The sequence below is a fragment of the Arvicanthis niloticus genome, chromosome X (genome assembly GCF_011762505.2).
Source record: "Arvicanthis niloticus isolate mArvNil1 chromosome X, mArvNil1.pat.X, whole genome shotgun sequence".
NCBI lineage: Eukaryota > Metazoa > Chordata > Mammalia > Rodentia > Muridae > Arvicanthis > Arvicanthis niloticus.
Window position 1 is genome coordinate 6,870,309 of NC_047679.1, and position 25,746 is coordinate 6,896,054.

The 25,746-nt window shown below is 41.9% G+C and overlaps 1 protein-coding gene and 1 long non-coding RNA gene across 3 annotated transcripts; both read right to left on the bottom strand.

Annotated features, from left to right (window-relative positions):
* Positions 1 to 1,486: 1,486 nt before the first annotated feature.
* On the bottom strand, positions 1,487 to 7,538 carry LOC143435475 (uncharacterized). The gene is made up of 2 exons (XR_013105818.1): positions 7,452 to 7,538; positions 1,487 to 3,252 (listed from the first exon to the last, which is right to left on the bottom strand). It is a non-coding gene; the product is annotated as an uncharacterized LOC143435475 (long non-coding RNA).
* Positions 7,539 to 10,989: 3,451 nt separating this feature from the next.
* Positions 10,990 to 24,183, bottom strand: Ddx3x (DEAD-box helicase 3 X-linked). Of its 2 annotated transcripts, none has more exons than XM_034484795.2 (17): positions 23,812 to 24,183; positions 20,635 to 20,692; positions 20,063 to 20,110; positions 18,856 to 18,988; positions 17,850 to 18,008; positions 17,670 to 17,769; positions 17,321 to 17,456; positions 16,905 to 16,990; positions 16,536 to 16,634; positions 16,271 to 16,431; positions 15,643 to 15,787; positions 15,177 to 15,321; positions 14,804 to 14,985; positions 14,586 to 14,703; positions 14,050 to 14,203; positions 13,785 to 13,924; positions 10,990 to 13,633 (listed from the first exon to the last, which is right to left on the bottom strand). In XM_034484795.2, the coding sequence occupies exons 1-17, from the start codon at positions 23,854 to 23,856 to the stop codon at positions 13,554 to 13,556; spliced, it is 1,989 nt and encodes a 662-aa protein (XP_034340686.1). In that variant the 5' UTR covers positions 23,857 to 24,183; the 3' UTR covers positions 10,990 to 13,553. The 2 variants fall into 2 exon arrangements, with proteins under 2 accessions (XP_034340686.1, XP_034340687.1); XM_034484796.2 differs by having other exon boundaries at positions 20,063 to 20,107; positions 23,812 to 23,970.
* Positions 24,184 to 25,746: the final 1,563 nt, after the last annotated feature.

Here is a 25,746-nt window from a genome sequence, read left to right on the forward strand (position 1 = left end):
TAGAGTAATTGAGCCAGGCTGGTGGTACTCACCTGCAGTCTTTAGCACTTGAGAGACAGAGGTAAAAGAATTGGGAGTTCAAACATTTAGCTATGTAACAAAATTGAGGCTAGTGGGCTACATAAAATCCGGTCTCAGAGAACCACATTGCCAATCACACCTTAAGACTACCATAATTCCTGATATCAGGATGTTTGCAAGAACTAGCAAATCCAGGGGCCAGAGAGATGACTTAGTGGTTAAGTACTATCCTTCCAGAGGACCTGGGGTTCCTAGCACCCATATTATGTTGCTCACAACAACCTGTAACTCCAGTTTCAGGGGATCTGATTCCCTCTGACCTCTGTCTACCAGACTAAACACAAGTAGTGCACAAAACCGCACACAATCACACAGGCATTCGTGCACGTACACAATTTTTGCTTGTTTTTTTTTTTTCTTTTCTTTTTTTTGTTTTTTTTTTTTTTTGTTTTGTTTTTGTTTTTTGTTTTTGTTTGTTGTGTTTTTTTTTTTTTGGTTTTTTGTGTTTTTTGTGTGTTTGTTTTTGTCTTTTTGAGACAGGGTTTCTCTGTATAGCCTTGGCTGTCCTGGAACTCACTCTGTAGACCAGGCTGGCCTGGAACTCAGAAATCTGCTTGCCTCTGCCTCCCAAGTGCTGGGACTAAAGGTATGCGCCACCACTGGCCAGCTTAATTTTTCTTTTGAGAAAGAGTCTCACTATGTAAGTAACTCTGGCTATCCTGGAACTCACTAAGTAAATCTACCTGCTTCTGCCTCCAGAGATCTGAGTTTAAAGGCAAACACCATCACACCCAGTTAAAAATAAATCTTTTTCGCCGGGCGGTGGTGGCGCCTGCCTTTAATCCCAGCACTTGGGAGGCAGAGGCAGGTGGATTTCTGAGTTCGAGGCCAGCCTGGTCTACAGAGTGAGTTCCAGGACAGCCAGGGCTACACAGAGAAACCCTGTCTCGAAAAACCAAAACCAAAATAAATAAATAAATAAATAAATCTTTTTTTTTTTTTAAAAAGAATTTAAATTTCTCATGGATTTTAAAATGAAGAACAGTAACACAAAGTGAGCACATGGCTCATGCTTGTAATTCTAGCACTTGTGTGTATGTAGCAAGACTGGTGAGTTCTTAGAGCACATCCCTGTAATTCCAGCACTCAAGAGATCAAGGCAGTAGAATCGTGAGTTCCAGGCCACTGAGAACTGTATAGCTAGACCTTAAATAATAAAAACCAATAAGTAGGCCTGGAGAGATGGCTCAGAGGTTAGGAGCACTGGCTGCTCCTCTAAAGAATTCAGGTTCAATTCAGCATCCACATGACAGCTCACAATTGTCTGCAACTCCAGTTGCAGGAGATCTATGGCACTAGGCATGCACATGATGGCGTATTTATACATACTGGCAAAACACTCATATACAACAAAAGAAAATAAATCTTAAAAAAAAAAAAAAAAAAAAAAAAACAGTAAGCTGGGTGGTGGTGGCACACAGATTTTAATCTCAGCACTTGGGAGGAAAAGGGAGGTGCATATCTGTGAGTTCAAGGCCAGTCTGATCTACAAATCGAGTTCCAGGACAGCCAGGGCTCCATGGAGAAACCCTGTTTCAAAACAGAAGTGGAAGTTTCTGGTTGTGTCATGTGATGGACATTCATGTGTTTTTCTGAGGCAAGACCCAAGGGAGGACACAGGATATTTGGAGAGAGTATAAATAGGACTCAGCGGACAGTGATGTTTAGTTTAGGTAGCCTTGCAACACTTCACTGGTCTCAAGTCTTTGATGATCTTCGATTTGTTGAGAGAGGCACGGCAGAGAATTTCTCCTGGCGTTACTCATGCTGACTTGTGCTGGCGGAGGCCTAGCAATGTCTACTAGTTTGTACACTGCTGGTGATTTGTGTTTGGTAATCTGACACTACTGCACTGCTGGTATGCTGACAAACAGAGATTGGAATTGCCCCAAAGAACTATTTCTAAACAGGTCCACATCCCCTTGTCTTATTTACCATCGTTTCTCCCCTACCTCTGGATAGTGGGCTAGAAGGGACTTGAACCATTTGAGAACCCTTATTAAAAGTAGGTTTTGAAAAATGTAAGCCTACACAAAACCATCACACACACACCCCGCAAAAAAAAAAAAAAAAAAAAAAAGACAAGCGTGGGTCACTATGGCGTCTTTGAATCTTGATTGCCTGCTATACCTTTACTTGAAATAGAGTCTACCCTATTACAACAGTGTCCCTGCTGCAAGATGTTGTCCATATCCCTGACAGGACTGTGTGTTCATGTCACACATGTTTTATCTTCTTTAACAGGGAAAATTAAAACCTAAAGTCAAAGTTGATTTTGCATGAGTGTGTGTACAAATGCACACATATATGGAGGTCAGAGGTCAGAGGTCAGTCTCAGGCATTGTTCCTCAGGAACTGTCTGTCTACCTTGTTTTTATGAGATGGGGTCTCTCCCTGAACTGGGAACTTGCTGTTGTGGTTAGACTGGCTGGCCAGAGATCTTCCCGTGTCCACCTCCCTAGGGATGGGATTACAAGCACACGCTATCATGCCTGGCTTTTTACATGGGTTCTCAGGGTTGAACTCAGTCCTTCGTGCTTATATGGCAAGCATTTCACCCACTTAGCTATCTCCAGAGCTCCAAGTTAGAGTTTTAAAAGAAGAAAGTCCTTATTTGCAAAGCCACTTATCATCTTGTGGGAAACTAACGTGAAACTACTAAGCCAGATGCTTAGGCTCACCTTCCCCCTTAAGTTCATTGGTTCTTTATGCACTAATTTTAATTTAGGGGAGAAATATCTATACCTTTGTATATCTCCTCAGGGGTTTCAAGGATAGGCCAGGGGAGTGTGGCCAAGATGCACAGGTGTTTATTTTTCTGTGTACCAAGAAATTAAGGGGAAAATAGCTCAGTCAAGTACTGATACACGCGGCTCTCCGTTTCTTTAGTCTGCGCATGTGCAGAGTGTGTTCTTGTGCTCGTGGATAGGTTCCTTCACTCTCTGGCATCACACTTGACATTCTAAGTTCTCCTTAGGAAGGCACAGCCTTCTTAGAGGATCCCAGCTACTTCTCATTTACTTCAACTTGGAAACAGGGGTACCAACTAAGGAGCAGAGTGTTGTCCAGGCAGCACGATACCATCCAGAACGAAATCAGGGTTCCTCTTGGAAGGCAGAGGCAGAAACAGAGGCAGAGAGGCAGCAGCTGTTCCCGTGGCCCACGTTGAGGCTGCAGGGGAGAGAAGAACCAGTAGATGTGCGCCATATCCAGAAAAATAAGGAAGCAGCTAGTGGACAGAGTGAGGTAGTAGAGAATTGTCGGAGGGGCTCTCTGCTCACACCCTGGCAGGATGGAAGGAGTAAGGGAAGGGGAGGGTTAGCTTTTGTGACAACTACTATTATATGACCTTAGGAACCATGGAATCACCAAATGGCACTAGATAGATAATTTAGTTATAACTCCTTAACTTTTTTTTTTCTTAAGATTCTATTTTATGTATGTGAGTACACCATCGCTGTCCTCAGACACATCAGAAGAGGGCACCGGATCCCATTACAGACGGTTGTGAGCCACCATGTTGTTGCTGGGAATTGAACAGCTTCCTAACCACTGAGCCATCTCTCCAACCCCAACTCCTTAATTCTTAACTGCTCAGAGGTTAAGTATTCTTTACTTTCTTTTTTTCTTCATTTTTTGAGACAGGATCTCCTTGTAGGCTAAGCTGGCATCTAGTTCATGGCAATCCTCTTGCCTCAACTTACCGTACCACTGCCTGCTACCCAGCAAATGTCTTTTCTTTTTTTTTTTCCTTTTTATTTTATTTTTATTTATTTATTTATTTATTTATTTATTTATTTATTGGTTTTTCCGAGACAGGGTTTCTCTGTGTAGCCCTGGCCGTCCTGGAACTCACTCTGTAGACCAGGCTGGCCTCGAACTCAGAAATCCACCTGCCTCTGCCTCCCAAGTGCTGGGATTAAAGGCATGCGCCACCACCTGCGCAAATGTCTTTTCTTTAGCACTTTCTGGGTCCTTTATGATTAGGGTAGCTAGCTAGAAAAGCCAGGGAGGCCTCTGTGGTAAGGCAGGTACTAGAATTGAGTTCTGAGTGAGGCAATAGTGAAGTGAAGAAAGAATCTAGCAGGAAGCTTGGTGCAACAGGCACACAGAGGATGTGGGAGAGTCTTAAAGCCATGGTGGAAACACAGCCTAGCTAATGAGGCTATTACAGTGCTTCACATGAAAGAGGAAGTAAGCTGGGCAGTGGTGCACAGTGGTGCCTTTGATCCCAGCACTTGGGAGGCAGAGGCAGGCGGATTTCTGAGTTCGAGGTCAGCCTGGTCTTCAGAGTGAGTTCCAGGACAGCCAGGGCTACACAGAGAAACCCTGCCTGGAAAAACAAAAAACAAAAAGAAAAAGAAAGAAAGAAAAAAAGAAAGAGGAAGTAAATTCAGCCCACTGGCATTTAAACCTCACCAGAGTGACTAGGTAAATGATGGAGCCATTAAACAAGATGAGGGAGAAGCCTAGAGAGAACAGAGAAGGGCAAAGCATCAAGGAGTACCACACACATCACTTGAATATTATAAACTATTAAGATGCTTAAATATATTAATGAATTTTGGGACAGTGAGGTGCTATAATACACTTCTTTAGTCCAAGCACTTGGGGGACAGAAACAGGAGGATCTCTGTGAGTTCAAGAATAGTCTGGTCTACACAGTGAGAGTTCCAGGACAGCCAGAGCTATGTTAGAAACACCCTGCTTTAAAAGTAAATAAATAAATTTTGGGACAAAAAAACATATAGTCATCTCCATAGAGATAGGTAAGTCAAATTCAGCCTTAATTCAATAATAAAAAATCAAATACAGGGAGCTGGAGAGATGGCTCAGTGGTTAGGAATGTGGACTGCTCATACCAAGAAGCTGAGTTCCACTCCAGCCCACAACAGCATGTATAACTCCAGCCTCAGGGCATCTGATACCCTCTCTTCTGGATGCCTTAGGTACACATACCCACACATACATTTTTAAACTAAATCTTTTTTTAAAAATTCAAAATATTGCCGGGCAGTGGTGGCTCATGCCTTTAATCCCAGCACTTGGGAGGCAGAGGCAGGAGGATTTCTGAGTTCGAGGCCAGCCTGGTCTACAGAGTGAGTTCCAGGACAGCCAGGACTACACAGAGAAACCTTGTCTCGAAAAAAACCAAAAAAAAAAAAAAAAAAAAAAAAAAAAATTCAAAATATCAAGAAAGTAATAACCTTAACACATTCAACATTAATTATTCTGGCATCATGTCTATTGGAGAAATACTGGAAGAATTCACTATTATTTAACATTGTACTGGTTATAGTAATAAAAAATGGGGAGAAAATAAATTAGATATACTAACAAATACAATTAGAAAAAATAAGTTAAGAGTAAATAAATTAGAGATCTAATAATTATAGAAAATAAAACTGTCATTCCTAGCTGATGATATGACTGTGACCATGAGAAATCAAATAAGTAACTGAGAAACTAGTATGAAGTGATAATTCAGTAGCTAAAAATAAAACATATAGAAATCTATAGCTTTCATTCATATATATGTGTGTGTGTGTGTGATGGTAAAAGCATGCCAGGAAGCTTGGCAAAGTACAGCAGGAGATCTAGAGACTCAGTGGACACACACCTGAGACTTAGGTGACTCCCTACTTCCTGCCAGATTCCTGGCCTGGAACATGTGCCATATTCCCCACATAAGGAACCATGACCTGTGACCACATAGGCCCAGAACAGAGTTCTCCATGCTAATGAGGTACCTAGAGGCCCTGAGGGCTTAGCCAATAAGCTTCCCTTCCCAGACATACCTCCCCGAAAAAGGTATTTAATCTCTGGTCCACACTGAGAAGGGGGGTACTGTAAGGTTTGCATCCATTTTCCACGGTGAACAGCCAGTAAACAATATGGACTGTCTCTTTCCTCTACCACTGCCATGGGGAGTGTGCCACAGCTAAATCTCCTATAGAAGGCCTCTCTGTGCTTCCAGCCTCTTCCACCAAGCTAAGGACAATCGCTGCTAAGACAAGGCAGATCTCCTTTCTCCTAGAGAACCTCACAGCCCTGGCCTTGTTGCAGGCCCAGGGACCTCCGAATCAGACCCAGCTTTCCACCATTGCAGACTGTGCTTTCCCACCCCCAGATCAGTGTCTTGGCACTTCCCCGAAGCTCAGAACCAGCAGGGTAGATACTTAGGATAAGTGCAGTCAAACTCCCCTTGTTTGCCTCCTGAGTGGCCAAGCCCTGAGGCAGGCAGAACGCAGACCCACATATAGGTTAAAATATGATGGAGTCATAGCTAGATGGCTCAGTGGGGAAAAGTGCTTGACCTGAGTCTACTCTTCAGAATTCACTACATAAGGGTGACAGAAGACCATCCGTAAGTTGTCCTCTGATCTTGTATGCTATGGTGTGTGTGTGGGTGTGTGTGTGCGTAGAACACAGACAACTAAGCTCACTTAGTGTCTTGCGTTTTTCAAACAGGGACTCATATATCTCAGGTTAGTCTCAAACTTGAAGGATCTATGAAGCCATGAATGAACTTTAACTCCTGGTCCTCCTGACTCCATTCCACAAGTCACTGGGATTACAGGCATTTGCCACTATGCCCTGCCAAGACTATAACTGAGGATAGGGGTGGGGTTGGGTTAATAGGTAGAGGAAAGGGGGAGGAAGGTAATTCTTCTTCTTCTTTTTTTTTTTTTTTGGTTTTTCGAGACAGGGTTTCTCTGTGTAGCCCTGGCTATTCTGAAACTCACTCTGTAGACCAGGCTGGCCTCCAACTCAGAGATCCACCTGCCTCTGCCTCCCAAGTGCTGGGATTAAAGGCGTGCGCCGCCGCCGCCGCCGCCGCCACCACCACCCGGCGAGGAAGGTAATTCTTAACTAAACTTGAACAGTGCAGCAGACATAGGAATTCCTATGCATTTCCTGTTTTAGAACTGATGTGCTGCTGCTGCTGCTAGCTTTTATCTAGTTCTCTAGGGAAGTTGGGGGTATTCTCAAAGCAGCACCATGGACATAGGTTCTACACAAGTAAAACACTAGGCAAGCCCAGAGTGAGCTGCAACCGCAACAAGATCCTACATAGAGAAAAATCTATTCTAAAATTTATAAGGGAAGGCAAAGGAATTAGAAGAGTGAAAAGAACAGTTCAGAAAAACTAAAAGAGGCAGAGATTATCTGGTCAGCTTTAAACCCAGATAGCTAAAGACAGTTTCGACTGTAGTCTTGGAGGAAGGATAAACACAGAGGTAAATGAAAAGATCTAGGTGAGCACGGCCAACTGCTATTTGACAAACAGGCAAAGGCACTCCAATGGAGGAAGGGTAGTTTCGCAAATGCTCGAGCAATTGGGTATCTATGGGCTGAGAGATGCAAACCTTAAAGCTGGAGGTTCCGGGCATTCATCTTTCATCCCAGCATTCAGGACGGAGAAGCAGGCAGATTTCTGAGAGATGGAAGCCAATCTGGTTTACATAATGATTTCTAGGCCAGCTAGGGCTACATAATAAAACCTTTGTCTCAAGAAAAAGAAAACAAACAAAAAGAACCCTGAAACTTAAATAATCTTCAACGTAACAGATTCCAAAGTAAACTGAGTGTGGTGGCAAACACAGTTAATCCCAGGACTGGGCAGGAAGAATGGGCTGCATAGTGAGACTTGTCTTAAACACACAGGGCTGGCCAGATGATTAGTCAAGTGCCTGCTGTACAAGCATGAGGGCCTGAGTTTGGTACCCAGAACCCATCAAAAAAACACCTCAGTGTGGCGGGGCATGTGCTGTGGGTGTTGTGGGGACAGAGAGAGGAGGATGCTGCCATCTGCTAGCCAGCCAATCTAGCTGAATTGGCAAGCTCCAGGGTCACTGAGACCCTGTCCATAAGATGGCTCAGGGGTAAAGGCACTTGCCTCCATGACAGACAACCTGAGTTTGATTTCTGGGACCCCATATGGTGGAAGGAGAAACCTTCAGGTTGTTCTCTGACCTCCACACACTCAGTGGCTGGCACCAGAATAAATGAACTTATTTATTTATTTACTTACTTACTTATTTATTTTTGTTTTTGTTATCTTGAGACAGGGTTTCTCTCTGTCGCCCTGGCTGTCTTGGAACATGCTGTGTAGACCAGGCTGGCCTCAAACTCAGAGAGCCACCAGCCTCTGCCATCAATCCCAAGTGCATGGCATTAAAAACATGCACCACTCTGCCTGGCTGACACAACTTTTTTAATATTAATATTTTTAAAGGCGGAGAGCAATCTAAAAAGACATCTGATGGCAATCTCTGGTCTCCAAATGCTGGTGTACACGTATGTAGATATGTACACACACACATACACATACAAAGCACACATATACAGAGTAAATGGAGAGGGGGAAAGACCTGGGAGGTTCCCATCATAGATTTCGATGTAAAACTACAAAATTCGGGACAAAAATAGACAGTCTCTATGACCTAGAGTTCTTAGATGTGACGCTGATGAAATGTTGACAAATTAGACCACAGAAAAGACTGGACTTCCACATATTCGCTGAGAAAAAGCCGGATGTCCAATCTAGGAAATAGCTCTTTAAGGCACCACAAACTCCTGGACCCACACAAAAAGCATTCCTAAATTCCTATGCAGCTCAGTGAAGAAAGCTTTTATTTGCCAGTTAAAAATTGGAAAGAAGCCAAGTGTCTCCCTTTCACAGGTTTGACAAATACTTTAAAGACCTGCATCACTCAGTGGTGAGAGTAAAAAGGAACACTTTGTAACAGTCTGATCAAGGGTATTATGCTGAGTGAAAATCAACCAAGCTCAAAAGGCTGCATACTTCATTATGTAACAATTGTGAAATGACATTTTTAAAATGTTTAAACAAATGAGAGAATGTCAAAGGTTAGGGACGAGGAAGGCAAACAGAGGGAGAAGGCAGCTGTGGCTATAAATACAAGAGATACAGCACAAAACAAGATTGTAAGACTGTGTCACTTAGCCATTCTGTAGGTCACACAAATATGTACATGTGGGGAACTGCAGAGCTCCGCACACAAGTACAGGAAACATACACAAAAATGAAGTCAAGGGGTTGTTGGGACAGGCTGCCCTGGAGTCTTTGCCTAGGTCCTTTTCTTACACCATGAAGTTGATAACCAAAAAAGGAAAATTCAGCTCTTGGATGAAGGATAGACTAATCTGAATTCACACTTTCTCCAACGGGCCAGACAAGTCAGATGAAATCAATAGACTGGATCCCCTACACTGGAGGTTCAACCTATGGGTCTTGACCCTTTTGAGGGCTGAATGAGCCTATCAGAGAATTCATGTCAGCTATCCTGCACATATTTACAATTCATAACAGTAGCAACATTAGTTATGAAGTAGCAACAAAAGTACTCTATGGCTGGGAGTCACCACAGAATGAGAAACCGTATTTAAAAGGTGGAAACATTAGGTAGGTTGAGAAGCACTGCCCTAAATGAGCCTTAGGTACTTGGGATGAGGATGGAAGTTTATCCACAGAACACTAGGCAGGGTAGTGTCAGTAGTCATGTCACATGCCTACATAAGATCCTTTAAAGAGAAAGGATTGGGGACATGGCTTGTTCTCTCTGGAATAGTACTCATGTACTTGTTTCAGCGTTGGGACAATCAATAGTGCTGCTGTCACACAAACATTCTATACATTTTCACCTCACCTGGGGAAAATTCTCAGAATTGGGAGTTGCTGTTACATGGCAGATAAAACTCTTCTGACATTTTGGGCTCGCAAACTTTGATCGTTTTCTTCTATAGTAAACACCTTTCCAGGTCACAAAATACCCTTTCTCCACAATTCGCAACATACTGGTGATCACAAAGTGAAATAGGGAAAGAAACAGAAATGTGCTTACCCAATGAGTGTTGTCAGAAACGGAACAAAGCCAACCCATGTGGCCAGCACAATAATTAAAGGCAAAAGGAAACACAAAATGTGTACTGTTGTGCCATTATTTTCAAACAGCTATTAATGTACAGCCTCTTTGCTTGGCAATCTTGGGAGGCTGCTCTTGGTTGGGGTCTAAGGCGGGAAGATGGTGGCTGAAAAGATGAGTCTCTTGAGTAAATAACCTCTACACTCCAATGTTCCGTTAAGTGTGAAGTACATGGCGGAATGCAGAAACTGAAGATGACCAGATGGGGCCACGTGAGATTGCTTATCCTTGCCAGCTTTGAAAAATTCTGAAAGTCATGTGGGCCAAACCTGGTGTCCACTACAGTGGAAGTTACACTGAATTGAGCACAGTCTGCACTCTGGCCAGCCTTGATTTGACCCAGGTGATTCTGATTAGAAGCAGGATAATTTTTAATTTGCTGGAGCTCAAAACATGAGCATGGTGTTGCACACCTGTAATCCCAAAGGCTCGAGGCTGAAATGTTCAGTGGTGGAAACTGAGCTTTTTTACTCCAGCAGGGACTTGAGTTCTAAGACACTCCAAACCACAGGTCCAACACATTACACTACCATCTCAAGAACTCTGCCAGACCAAATCACCTAGCTTTGCACCTAATCCTCACAAGTAACAGCTTTTCAAACTACAATTTCACATTCACTTTCTGCATAAATCAAAAACTGGTTCTGGAGCCTGTAAGAACTGGACTATAAGGATCTCTCACCAAGTAAAACTTGCCATCACCTTCTGGATCACTAATACACCTTTAATCTAACTCTTCTTGCACTGTCCTTTCCTACCAAATATTTCTTCTAAGGATTCACATTAACAGCCCCAAGTGGTGTTGGGGCTCGCCTTTAATCCCAGCACTTGGGGAGGCAGAGGCAGGAGGTTCCCTGGAAAGTCGAGGCTGGCCAGGTCTACAGAAACCCTTTCCCAAAAGGAAAACTACAAGTACATTATCTAATGAAAAATAAGACAATCAAATGACACGTTGCAATTCAGGCAAGAGCACAATTTTATTTTCACCTCTAAAAGTAAACCACAATTGACAACAACAAAGGAGACTGTGCAGGTCAACTTTTTATTTTAATAAAACCAGAATATGCACAGCACATGCAGTGCTAGCATCTAAACTAATACAATAAGCAACTACTAAAGCTACAGTGACTTGAGGGTCAATTACATTCAGCAAGTTTAAACCCATTCTTAATCTTGAAACATAACTGAAAATATTGCTTGCTGATAAAACTTGCTCAACTGCTACTGCTGAATGTCCAAGTCACTGACTATGCTAATACAACAAAGATAACCACATGTTTGAGGATTGCAATGTGCCAGACATTCACTGAAAAATAAAAATACAACTAAACAAAACTCACACAACAAACATCTGAGAATCTGGACACTTTGTATCAGTGTTTTGAAGTGTTTCATTAATATCTTAAGACAAGTGTATCAAAACCTTGGCATGATTTAGTTTCAAGTCGCCAATTTTGTTTTTACTATCAGAAAGTTATGGCTACACCGCCAATGCCGGGTCTGCTTAATTTGACTTAAGAGTTTATTATGACTTAACATTAAAAGCTCACACTACCCCGAAATATATAATTTCACGCATACGGTGACATTCAACATTCAAGTGCCAGTGTTTTTGTACTGTCTTTTGGTCAAGTTTCTTTAAACTTTCAAAGAATCACTTTTAGGCTTACAAAAATAAATATTTGTCAAAATGTTCAATAAATATTACATAAAACTAGCAGCAAAAAGTATCTAGAAATCTGTCGTGTGCAAAGTTTTCTTCCCAACTATCATTCCCATGGTCCCAAATAAATTTTAGAATCTAGTCCCATCCCTTTCCTAGACAAGCTGCGTTCAACAATCTCCAAGAGACAAAATAAGATTGGAAGTTTAAGGACACGCACACAAGACATATATATAAAATTCTCTGAATGTGCAATAAAAGAAGTACTTTGTAAAAAGTTATGGGCAAAATGTACAAGGGCCTAAACCTAGACTAATTGAAATAGCACCATAACAAATGACCTCAATACTGTCAAGTGCACCTACTAATAAAAGTTTTAGAACAAGGCACAATACACTTGAAAATCTATTGCACTTTAGGAAATTTTTGCCATCTTCCTATGCCACTGTAAAAAGATTGAGCGTTTTGATCACTGCATTCTGGTCACAAAATGAGCCCAGAATTCCAAGTGGCATAGGCATTTTAGTGGTGGACAATGCTCATCTTTGGCCAGATTTAGCATAAACAGACTATAAATACAATGGAAACCTATGCAACTAAAACTGACTAAACTGCACTGTAGAGCAGAATTGACACCTTGTGCAGTTATGTACATATTTCCAACCTGTGTGATCTCAGATTTCAGTTTGTTACTCTTCTGGAGCCATTTGTTTTTTGTTTTGTTTTTTTTTTTTACAAAGTCTATAGTAAGCCAGTTTAACATCTCAACGCAGCTTGAACAGAGTAATGTGAATCGGCATTTAAAATAAAGCCTGCTGCATAATTCTTCCTGTTCATCCCCATCTTGACCAAAAAACATCAACACTAGCATGCGTTATTAGACCAAAAATCATCCAGAGCCCTAAGTGAGGGCTGGTCATTGCTGTGGTCAGCCATTCTACCATTTCAATTTCTTTTATGGCAGGCATTTAAAAAGTCTAAGTAGATGAATTCTCCTAAAAACCTATTTCAAGTTATCAGACCTTTAAACTTTCCCTGTAATAACATGCCCACATTTGGCTAGCTCATAGTTAACGATCTGCCTAAACATTGAAAGAGGAATTGCTGTATTTACTTGCATTAACTTTGAGAACAGTGCTTTGAATGTATGCATGTATTCATACATCACCTCATCATGACTGGAATGGCTTGTTTAAAGACTATTATCAGGTTCTAAATACCTATCCAGGATAGAGTGAGCAAATCAGAACTTTAACTTAATACAGTTTGCCACATTAGAAACTAATTCCATGAATATGCTTCAAGACGTTTGGTGTTTATTTCCCCCAATCTGCAAGTATCAGAAGCCCGAAGACAGGCCAGCACTTGAGTTTCCTTAGATTATTTATGGATGAATCCATGATTCCTGTTAAGTTGTATCACACCTGTGTGCCAAGGTTTGATTTTAGCCCAAGTTCAGTAAATTTATTTTGTCAAAAACAATTGGAATCTTGAGCATTACTGAGCCAACAGGACATCAAAATAAAAAGTTGTCTAAAGTTAAAGGCACAGTACATTAACAAACAAATGATCCTCAGTCACAAAATTATAAATGCAGTTTTGGGATAGGGGTAGGCGGGAGGGGAGTTAATCCAAACTACAGCAATGAAGTCTTCAAACCACCTTCAGAACAGGGCTGCTGATTGTTCCTTTCATCTTTACTTGTGACCTTGAGCTCCCTTAAAAAAAAAAATTTCAGTGGAGAATCACAGCTGGTAATGTACTGCGAGTTCTTGAAGCTACACAAGGTATAGTCTGGCTAAGTTACATGTGGTTTCCATATTAGCTTGTTTGGCAGGGTGACCTACTACAAAGCAGGCTCAGTTACCCCACCAGTCAACCCCCTGGGAGTTATAATTTCCTCCATATCCATCACTGTTGTAAAAGCCTCCGTAGCCACCTAGTGAGAGATAAAAAAAGAGAGATTAAGTCACCCACTGTTAGCAACAATCTTTCCCTTCAAAAGTTATGAAAAGCTATACCGTGTTGAACTTTCCTAAATCATCTCATCTGTGTTTAAGACAATAAAGTTTAAAACAAAGAAATATTACCTCCACCAAATCCTCTGCTGCCGCCATGGCCACCTCCACCACTTCGACTGCTGCTTGCACGGCTGCTGCTGAAGCTGGAACTGCTGGCACCACTACTTTGTCGATAGTCTCTGGCACCAAACCCTCCACTAAATCGGCTGCTGTAAGGGGCAAGGAAAAGTCATGTTGGTATAAGCACTGATAAGCCAACACTAACTTAGTATTTTAAGCAACACTGAGAAACAAGTTCTCATGCCCCTAACTATGCACCATGTGTACACCTTACCTCTTAGAACGTCCACGACTGCTACCCTTGTAGTGGTGCTCAAAAGCCATGTTTTCTAACCAAGATGGCACTTCTTGTTTTGCTTCAACAAGAAGATCCAGTAAATCCTTAGTGATGTTTATATTCCTTTCATTGAAGAATGAGGTGGCAAGACCTAAAGCAGTTCATACACACACACACACACAAAAAAAAAACACACATAAACAAAAAGTACTCCAGAAAAGTAGCTTAATATTCTTATCAGATAATAAAAATATTACTCTCAGCTATCTAACCAATAAATCCTGACTGCATTGTGTAAAAAATAAGAATCATAAATAGTATTTAAGATACTATAAATTATAGGCTGGTATGCATGGTAGTGAAAACAGCTTTAATCCAGCACTCTGGAGGCAGAGATAACCAGATTCTATTGAGGTCAAAGCCATTCCTGGTCTTAAACAACAAGCTATAAAGTTCTTTCCTGTGCTATCACAATAAAAACAAAACAAAACAAAACAAAAACCAATCAGGATATCCGGTAACTAAACACTTACCAAGGTTTCCTACACGTCCTGTACGGCCTATGCGATGCACATATTCTTCAATATCACTAGGCAGGTCAAAATTAATAACATGCTTCACATTTGAAATATCCAGTCCTCTTGCTGCTACCTGAAATATAACTTTTGTTTTAGATGATGGCCCACTGAAACCAAGTATTTGGACGCAATAAACTTTTGAGAGTAAAAAAAATATACAGTATTATACATACTGCCGTAGCCACTAGAATTGGGCTTTTTCCTGAGCGGAACTGGTGAAGGGCTTCTTCCCTATCTCTCTGAGAACGGTCTCCATGGATACTGGTACAAGCATATCCTTCATGGTATAAGAAATCCTCCAGCGAATCTGCACCCTTTTTGGTCTCCACAAACACTAGAGTCAGGGAATCCTTGCCTGAATTTGAAAATAAGGTTTATCAGTATTAGTAAACAATACTTTGTAAGTATGTATATAGACAAAATGGACATATGACAATGTTTTGAATAGGGTGGAAAATGATGGTGATACAAACAATTCTCATTACATAAATAGTCAGAGAGCTAATGACTATTCGAATTACATAATCATTAGAGAGCTAGTTTTACCTGTTGCATTTAGGAGGTCAAGCAGAAATGACCTTTTGTCTATCTCCTCCACCCAAACCACTTTTTGTGTGATGTTCTCTGAAGTAGACCCAACTCTTCCTACAGCCAGAAATATGTATTCATCTAAGAAATCACGGGCCAGCATCTGAAGAAAAAAAAGCCATTCTTTAATTTTGCAGTTGTATTGTATGTTTGTAAGTGTGGATGTCAATCAAAGAGTATACAACTTGAGGAAGTTGGTACTCCTTTCTCTTCATGTAGGTTCCAGGGACTAAATTCAGGAAGCAAGCAATTTTACTCACTAGGCCATTTTGCCAACACCCCCATTCCCCACTATTTCTGGTCAAAGGACATTCCTTTAAGCCTAGCAGCAGGAGGGTCTGAGGGCAGCCGGATCTCCATAACAAAGAGCTGAAAACATCTACCGAAATAAGGAAATCTTTAAGTAGAAATTGCATAGTAGTACCTGTATTTCCTTAGGAAAAGTAGCACTGAACATCATAGTGTGGCGAACACCTTTTGGAGGCATAGTGTCTTGTTCAACTATTCTACGTATCTGAGGTTCAAACCCCATATCTAACATCCGGTCAGCTTCATCTAACACCAGGTATCTGTCATGAAAAATATTTAGTTAGGATTTTGAGAAGAAATCAAGGCAATTTATGTTAATTTAAATAATATAATCAATGTAGTTAACATTGTTTAATACAGTTACATAGGGAAAAAAAAGGATTTGTGCCCCAAGATAAAAATCATCCATGATTAGAGAGCCAACTAGCTTAGTTTTTAAATTAATGTTTTCAAGTTTTATGTGTATATGCACATGTACTACAAGGCACACAGGACAATCTGCAAGAGTAGATTTTCCTCCATTATGACCGTTGGGGCAATAGATTGAGTCATGCCATCAGGTTTGGCAGCAAGCACCTTTACCTACTTAGCCATCTTGCTGAATGCCCCGTTCTTTGTCCTTGGATCTAGTTACTATCCTCTACTAAAGTATTAGCTCACCTTTCAAGGTCGATTGATACGATAAATTTTTGTAGCCCACCATCCCTCAGTATTTACATATTTAGACAAGCTAACAAACATACTTGCAGAAGTCTAACCCGATCTTCCCTCTCTCCATCATGTCCACAAGACGTCCTGGAGTGGCTACTAACAAGTGGCATCCACGTTCTAAGTCTCGAATCTGCTGACCAATTTCAGCACCACCATAAACCACACAAGGACGGACTCTAGATCGGTATGAGAACTATAAAGAATCTCCATCAAATTCAATATCAACATTCTTTACATGGCTATAAAATATTTTATTAGAATCAGTGGGCAAGCTATGAATCACCGAAATGCACTTACTTTCCTGGCTTCTTCATAGATCTGCACTGCTAGTTCTCTCGTTGGTGCCAGTACCAAGGAGATTGGATACTGTTTACGACGCCCATATCTTCCATTTTCCTAAGAAATAGAAATTTGTTAATCTGCATGCTAAATTATCACTTAAGTTAATGTATAAAAATTCATTTCCCTCTGCAATTTATATACTATACCATAAAACTTCGACTAGTCTTACCACCACTTGGAATGCTCTCAATACCTTCCTAAAAGCTTCCCAATAACTTTGCTTTCTACAGAGAAACAATGCAATGGGCATACATGTGCCCATTGACAGAGCGCTTGCTTAAGAAAAGCCCCCTAGGCCACATTCCCAGCACCAAGGAAAATCACCTTCATGGCCCTCAGAGCCTCTCCTGGACCATCAGCATAAATCTGACTCAAGATGGGCAAGAGAAATGCTGCAGTTTTTCCAGAGCCTGTTAAGAGAAATATGTTCATCAGTGGACCACAATAAAACCCTCCTTATTATTACTTCTGAACCAACACTGGTAAACTAACTAGTACTTTTTACTTTATGTCCAAACTTCCCAAAAACCCCATATAACTAACTTCTTTAGCTGACTAAGAGTCAGCAAATTCAGAAACAAGCCACTATTTTAAAATAAAGATTTACAGAATATAGCCATTATTTTCGTATCATCTATGGCCTCTTTGACACAACAGAATTCAGCATTGCCAAACGTTCATTGTACACAAACCCATAAGTATCTAGCACGTGTTTCTTTGCTAGAAAAAAGTGAGCTTACCTGTTTGAGCACAAGCCATCAAGTCTCTTTTCTCTTTGATAATAGGAATAGCATGCTTCTGTACTGGAGTTGGGCGAGTATAACGAGTAAGCTCAATGTTTCCCATGATAATTTCTCCCATCTCGACATCACTGAACTGTCAAATTCAATGGTATGAAATAAGTAGAAATGTTACCTGAAGCTGTTTTATATTAATTTGTGAATGACAACAACAGCAAAATTTTAACATGATAACTAAGCTGGGCTTTTACATTGATAAAGAAAATTACTTAATAATGCAACCAATGTCTCCCTTTCCACAAACTCTAATGTATGGGTTATATTTCTCTGTAATAGAGGAAGTACTTACACTTTCAATGTGTGGAGGACAGTTGTTGCCTGTTGCTTCAACTGGAATGTCATCATATTTTTCAAAGTTAATCCCAGTATTGCCTCCAGAAAAGAGTTCCCTGAAATAAATAGATTGGTAAATTCACATGCAATATCAATGAGAAAGATTTCATCATAAATAGCATACTTCAAAACTTACTGTTCCAAGCGTTCACTTGGTGGGAGTGGCTTTGACCAGTCATCCTCATCTGATTTATCACACCAGCGACTATTTCCACCTCTTTCAAATTTGCCAAAGCCACCTCTATCTCCTCGGCTGCCAATGCCATCATAGTCTCCCCGTCCGCGGTCATCAAACCTGAGTATCACAAGGACTAAATTAGAATCTTAACCATCATCATCAGATCACTCCAGAGGAATTGATCAACTCCATGGTTTGAACAGTTCAAACTACCAGATTCTATCATCTAAAACTCAGTACCTTCTTTTATTTCTAAAGTCATATAGCCCAGTCTTGTATACATTTATCATTAAAAATTAAAGCTTTAAAAACAATTAAATGGACATATAGCCCCTCCCTTCGTGTTCGTCAAAACATATTTAGCAGTAAAGATCAAAAAAATAGCACACAACACCACTTGTTCTGACTACAGACATGAGGAAAAATTCATGTGACAGCTTCTTAAATAATTTTTAAAAAATCCTTACCTGGATAAAGATGTTTGTAGTTTTAGGTCTGTTTGCGAAAAATCTGGACACGGGAGACTAACCATAGCTAGTAGGGCACATAAAGTCAGTTTGCAGTACTTGTATTATTAATATAAGGCATTTATTTTGCCACGAGTCTACGAAGAGCCCAAGCAAATTAGGCCATTCACTATATGAAATTACTTCTAAAACAGGTAATATTAAAAATAGAAAAACTGACTTCATATTTGCACTTTTCTTTTGTTTTTTTAAAACAGGGTATCTGTGTTGGCTGTCCTAGAACTCAAGAGATCCATCTGCCTGTCTCCCAAGTGCTGGGATGAAAGTATAGCAACACTGTACTTTTTTTTGTCTGATTTCTATGCAATAGGTTCAAGCTTACAGCTAAAAAATGTAGTGCCGTAAGTAGATATAATGGTTGACATCCACTTTATCCTGATAGTCAGGATAAAAATTCTTAAAGTACCATTGAATGTATATAAGATAGTTTCATTTACCTTCCCCTTGATCCACTTCCACGATCTCCAAAGAAGCTAGACTTCCCTCTTGAATCACCCCGGGATCCAAAGCTGCTGTATGCATCCTTATCTTTACTGGAACTCCACCCCGAACTGTCTTTGTCATAGAAACCTAAAAATAAAAACCACAAACTCTAAAAGAATCCTATTAACACGTGGTCTTAATCTTTCTGAATTAAGCCTACTGGCTTTTTTATCTCTCTGGTATCAAATGCCAATGTAAACATTCTAAAGATGACAGCAAAAGATAAGACTGTCATGCAATCTGACAGGCTATGAATATTTTGGAACCTCTAAGGTCAACAACTTTGCCATTAGCCAAGATGAGTACTATCTGAGTGACTATGCTCTGCCATTCACTTTATAGATGTAAATGAAATTCCAGAGAAACAGTCAATTAGCATCTGATTATTTGGTTTAGTATTTTATAGTTCTAACAGCAAAACTACAATGCCTTGTGCATGTAAACCATAGTCCAAAATGGTATCACTTTAATGGTTGATTTACAAGCTTAATAACAAAAATATTCAAAAGAACTCTCCCCCCTATATGTTCCCAATACAAAGTCAAATATAAATATTTAAGTAGGGATCACCAGTGACAGTTACTTAAGACAAGTAAGGCTAGAAGTAGCTTAGATGACATCTTATTAGTCAGAGGCATTTACAAGCTACTTTCCTTTTGCCTTTGTCTCTACCATTAGCCAGCCATGTGTTTTCCCTAGCAATCAAGAACTTAATTGCTTCTCCAGATCTTTCTGGTAGTTGTAAAATTAAAATCCTGCCTCTTCTAATATCTTTTGACAAAGAATTCCACATCAGAGATTCACTAGAATGTGCCTGATAGTTCAACTTATCTTGTGCTAAGTTCATCTTCTTGTCATGTTAAGACAAACCAACCTATTTTCATGTAGTTTGTACTACACACCATAGCACCCACCTATTTTCCCAAATTAAAAGCAAGATGTAATAAGAGACTAATAAATCATATAAAAACCATGACACTGACAGCAACTTTCCATGGTGTGACATCAGTTAAGGTTTTTCAAAGTTACTAAGTTCCAATACTTTAAATCAACCATGGTAGAAATGTATAGGCTTCCCAAGCTGCCTTGCCTTCCCTAGACTTTGACTAATTTCTAAATAAATCAAAAACTGGGCTTACCAAACTGGTATTAGGGACTCACCTTTAGAAGCTTCTCTGTTCCTTAAATGAGGAGGGATATAGCGCCCTTCTAAAAGAACACAAAATTAATAATGCCAAATACCTTCACAGTAAAGCTTTTCATCAAAATCCCTATTAAAAATCAAATACTCCCAACAACTTTAAAGAGTTGATGAGCCAGATATGACTTTAAGATACGCATTATGCCTGTAATCCTAGCTAAAGCAGGGCAGGAAGATCACCTCAAGGCCAACCTAGGCTACATTTAAAAAAAAAAAAAGGCCAACTTTAAGCCTAGTAGTTAAGGCTGGGTGTGGTGGTACTTGCCTTTAATCCCAGCAGAGGCAGAGTGAAGCTTTGTCGGCCAGTAAGTACCTGGACAGCTAAGTTAAATGGCCACTAGTGGTAATTTATTCTAATTCTCTTTGCACTTCTGAATTAAACATCTGATTTGATCACCAACTTATGTGCCCAGCACTTCTTTCTAGCCAGTGAAAGTGCATTCTAACAATGTTCATTAAATTCTTAACATTCAAGAAAATATTAAGATATCTAGTTCTGATATTCAATATATCCATAAAAGGTTTTACTTACTGCTTGCTGTACTTCCTCCAGTCTGATTATCTGAAGAGTTCAGGTCTAGGCCAGCAAACTAGAAAGAAATCAGATTGTTTTAGTTTCAATGTTGAATGAAATGGAAAAATACTCCAATATCCTAGTCCCACATTCAAATAGTTGCCTCTCAGAGCCCACACAGCTATTAATAAAATTTAGAATGTGACCAAGAATGCACTAGAGTTCTAATGCAAAGTACTACCACTATAAATACCACAAGTTACAAAATCAGAAACTGGATCCAAACTCAATCTTTCAAAATATTTGTTCTGTAAACATTGTCCATAGTGAAGCTCCTTATTTGAGAAACTAAAACTTAGTTACACTGTATCTCAGAATTTTTAGCCAGGTATGGTGGTAAGCAACCTAGCCCCAGTACTCAAGTGGCTAAAACAGTTCTATCAAGAGCACCTACTCAACAACTCCGGTTCCAGATCCACTGCTTTCTTCTGGCCTCCAAAGACATTATGGTACATAGAGGCAGACACATACGTTAAATAAAAACTTTAAGTTTGAGGTCAGGGCAGGCAAACAAGATTGTTTTAAAACATTAACTAGGCACTCAGAGCTTAGTTCAGTTGGTAGACTGCTAGCCCACATTGAAGGATGAGGCCTGAGTTTTAATCCCTAGTACCACATAAACTGTGATGATTCATGGCTGTAGTCCCAGTATTGGAGAAGTAGAGGCAGGTGGATCAGGAGTTCAAAGCCATTCTCAGCAATAGATAGCCCGGGCTAAATCAGACCCTGTCTAAAAACAAAAGCCACACACGTTAAATTAGTTTAGGATTCATTTTAAAAAGTTTTTCTAAACACCACCAACTTTATACTTATTATCTTAAACCTAAAAGCATAAAGACAAACTTTGAAATTATTGTTTAGTTCCTTTATTCTCCAATACAGCACAAGTATATTAAATTGGGATAATACTGCATTAGACAGAATTTTAGCAATACACTCACCAGTTAGCACTACAGAATAAAACGGAAATAATTCCTGTTCTCCCATTTAACTGTAAATTTACAGAAGTAGTCACGAATCTCCTCTGGTGTTCTTATTAAAGGACGTTTTACTGGGGCTAACCTCCCAAGTCTACCCATCTCCTTATACTGCTAACAAGATTGTACAAAAATGCTACACGCTATCTTCATTTTTTTAAGCTCTTGTAACCTTGACTGGCCTCAAACTCACTAAAAGACCAGGCTGATCAAATTCGGGTCGCCACGAACATCACACTTGGTGGCATCTGCCTTAACCTGCTGAGCCCATCTATTTAGGAGTATAAACCACAAATGAAAAGGGGACCCTCTCAAAAAAAGAAAAAAAAAAACAGAAAAGATGGAACTGTTACATTAAGGAAATGTTACTTTGTAAATCTGTGCTTAAAGTTCAATGATACTGGCTAACTACAAGTATCCCTATGGTTCCTGAAAACAGATGTAACCTCTTTGCCATTAGCAAAAAATGTTGCCATGCTTTGAAACAATAGTTGCCATTTAAAGCCACACTCATTACAATCTGACTTTTGGGTATTTTTTAAGTGACTTTTGAAATTGTGCACAGGTGGTTTGCCTTCAAGTATGTCTATGTGAGGGTGTCGGATCACCTGGAATTGGAGTTACAGGCAGGCGTGAGCTGCCACGTGGGTGCTGAAAATTGAACCCAGTCCTTTTAACCACTGAGCCATCTCTCGAGCCCGCCGTTTTGTTTTGCAATTTATCATTTGGCAACATTAATCTAAGAAGCAACAAAGTTGACAAATGCACTGTTGGTACTGGTCACAAACTTAAAACTTTGAAACACTCCGAATTCCTAAGCTTTTGGAGTTAAATCCATTACCAATTTATGAAAGGCTCTTGGAAATATAAATTCCAATAGAGGTCGGCAATATTGTATCATTTAGTATAAATAAGTATCATTTAGATGGGAAATGTAACAGTGTCCTTCTTTAAGTTACAATGTATCTAACGTGGAAGATTTACTGTATCGGGCCATTGACCCGAAGGCCAGCCAGAAGGCAACAGATTATCTCCTCGGTCTCTACACCTAGAATTGGAATGAATCTGGATTAAGAAATCAGAAAGCAGGCCTGATCACTCTCCCAATTTTACTTCAACGGCCAGCAACAAGTTATCTGTTGCCATATTCTGGGCCTTTTGCCTGTAGAGGATTCCCAGGGTGGGCCATCACTGGCAAGGCGCGTGATCCTCTCCCCTGCGCCCAGGTAAAGGGCGGGCGTGCCGCGATCGGGACTGCAAGGCTGTTTCCTGGAGCCTTAAGGCTGAGCAAGGGCCGCGCCGGGTGGCTCGCGTCACCGCCAAGCCCGGCGCAAGTGCGCACGCAGCGGCCCCGGCCTCCCTCTCCCTCCCCCCCCCCCCCCCCCCCCCCCCCCCCGCCCAATCCGCCCTGAAATTTCTGCGTCACAAAACTTTCCACTCGGGAACCGCGGTCTCCCCTGCCGCGACATACCGGGCCCGCGGTGCCGAAGAAACCGGGCTGGCTTGCATACGAGCCCGCAGGCGGGCAGGCGGGAGAAGGGGGGAGGGTTAGGGGGGGCGACCGCGCGGCACCGCCAGCCTGCGCCACACAAAGGAGGCCGCCGCCATTAGCCCGCGCTGAGGCCAGCACCCCCTTCCCGCGGCGCCCCCTCCCACATTCCAGCGCCGCGGGGCCACTCGGCTAGCCCGCGCGCCGCCGCTGACTCCCCGATTAAAAAAAAAAAAACCCAGCCACTGGAGCCATGGAGGCCTAAAGCCCTAGAAACCATAGGCCAAAAACCACCCACCCCAGCCCGCGGGCCACCACGAGGGGCAATATAGCCCCCTCTCCCCAACTGCGGGTCACTAATCAACTAGGGTGCGCGCGCGTGCGCCCGATTGCGCGCGCTCCCTCCCCCTCAGCTCGCCTGCGCACAGACACAAAAGCCGCCATTGTGATCGGGCCAGGGACAATACCGCGAATGCAGCCGAGCTGGAAGAACCACCGGCTCTAGCACTCCCCGCAAAGCATCCAGTCCCTCCAGAGCCCCTAGATACTCGCACCCGCCGGCCCGAGCCACCCGGGGAAACGGGAAGGAAAAAAGCAGAACTTAAAGAGCTGCGCCACAAGGCAGGTTAGGTCAGGGGAGACACTGATGCAGCGACCACTGCAGCTCACCTGCTGGTCCAGCCCGAGCGCATTTTCCACTGCCACATGACTCATCCCTGAAGAGTACCGAGAATTCGGAGTCTTCCGCTGCTGAGCAAATGCTGGCTCTACCGCAAAGGCCCTCTCACGGGAGAACTGCGGCTTTGAAGCGCACCGCGCGGCCACCGATCTTATATACCAACTCGGAGGACTGCTACGTCAGCACGTAAGACGTGTGCCCTCCTCTCGCCGGCGGCAGGCCACTGCCGTTAGGAAGTCAGCCTGCTTACGGTGCGTTGGTCGGCTTAGTCCCGTGAGATTCCCTAGTGAGTCCAGTTACCCGCGTCCTTGTCCGCACATGGAGAAGCCCGCATTCTATGTGGTTCTGCTTCTCTTGGGTTTGCTGTCCCCTAGTCTCCGCCAGTACCTTTATCTTAAGTGGTTTTTTTTTTCGAGATCTCGCGAGAAACCATTTCCTACCCTCCTCTAGCAATAAGTCCCTAAGATTTAAACTAGGGTTATTTGCGGCTACTTCCCCTGTGCACCCAGTGTTTCTCTTTCTAGTCTGTCCTCCATTCCTCTCATAACCCGGGAGTGGAGATGATGTAGTTGCCTTTGTCTGGCCTAATGAGTCCTGGCTTTCCGTGGAGGGCAGCAGGATCACGTGACCGTGGGTGTCCAGCAAGGTGGCCATTTTGTAAAGAAGGGAAACTCGCTTGACTAGTGCTGGGAATGGGAGGGAGGGATGAGAAAACTGCGGGAGGGCGGGGAGGAGGAAGGGGGAAGGGAGCTAGACATAGGAAGGAGAACGGTGGAAGGCTGGATGCTGGTGACCTGAGTCCACCTGAGCAGGGACTATAGGGGATGTGCGGGTGGCTGGAGGCATCAGATCGCCGTTGCCTAGGTAGCGGGCACGCCACCCCCATACCCCCACTATGAAGGAACAATAAGACTATCTCACGCGAATCTAGAGCCGGCAGTCTAGGACCCTCCTGGGACCCTGGGCCTCCGCTAGTGTGTGAGTCATTGCAGGCCCCTGTGTCCTTCCGCGCGGCATTCCTGGCACCAGGCCAGTGGCTGCTGGCACAGCAAGGGACCCCGAATGTTTCTAGCAACTCTCCTAGGATCCCGGGGAGGTGAGGATGTGGGACTGAACACAACCTGTGTCTCTGCTGGAGACGCTGAGACGGGGTTAGCTGACTTGCCTCGGGCCTCTCCACTAGACAGGGAATATGAAGGAAAAAGGGGGCCGGCATTAAAGGGACAGATTCTGGTGGTCCCCGTTTCTAGGCAGACCACCCCCCAAGTCTCAGCTTCAAAAACACATATCCTTAAACAACGAAAGCAAAAAAATAGATTGAGTCCTCAGCTTTTTGGCAATAGCAACACACGCGTAATCTAAAAGGTACTCCTTTCTGACCCTCAGTTTCACAAATAAAACGCCTGGACTCCCCACCCCACCCCCAAGGGGTCTTCTGCTGCCAGAATTCAAACAATTAGTTCTGGTCACATAATTTACAATACAATGCTTCTACTTTTCCAGTTTGTAAAACTGAAACCGAACTTTTAAAGAGATACGGAAATAATAAAACAATCCCCGGCAAGTTGCTTTTCGGCTTTTGTTCTCAATTTGTCTCATCTATAAAAGAGACCACTAGACTGCACAACCCTGTTGTGGTTTTTAACATTCATTTGTATAACAATTGGATGTTGTGTTTCTTCTGGTTGAGGTTACATTGGCAATGTTTTACTTAAAACAAATAAATGTGTTGTTTTGTTTCTTAGTAAACCAAAGAGTTTATTAGGTCTACTTAGAGGAACTGTAACTTTTTTAACAGCCTTTTAAAACATAATAAAGTAACAAGTCAGATAATGCAGCTGTTTGTTATAGTTTCAAGAAGCAGGAAACTATAATAAGTATTTTTAACACTCCCTGTAACCATACTAAAATAACAAATCATAGAT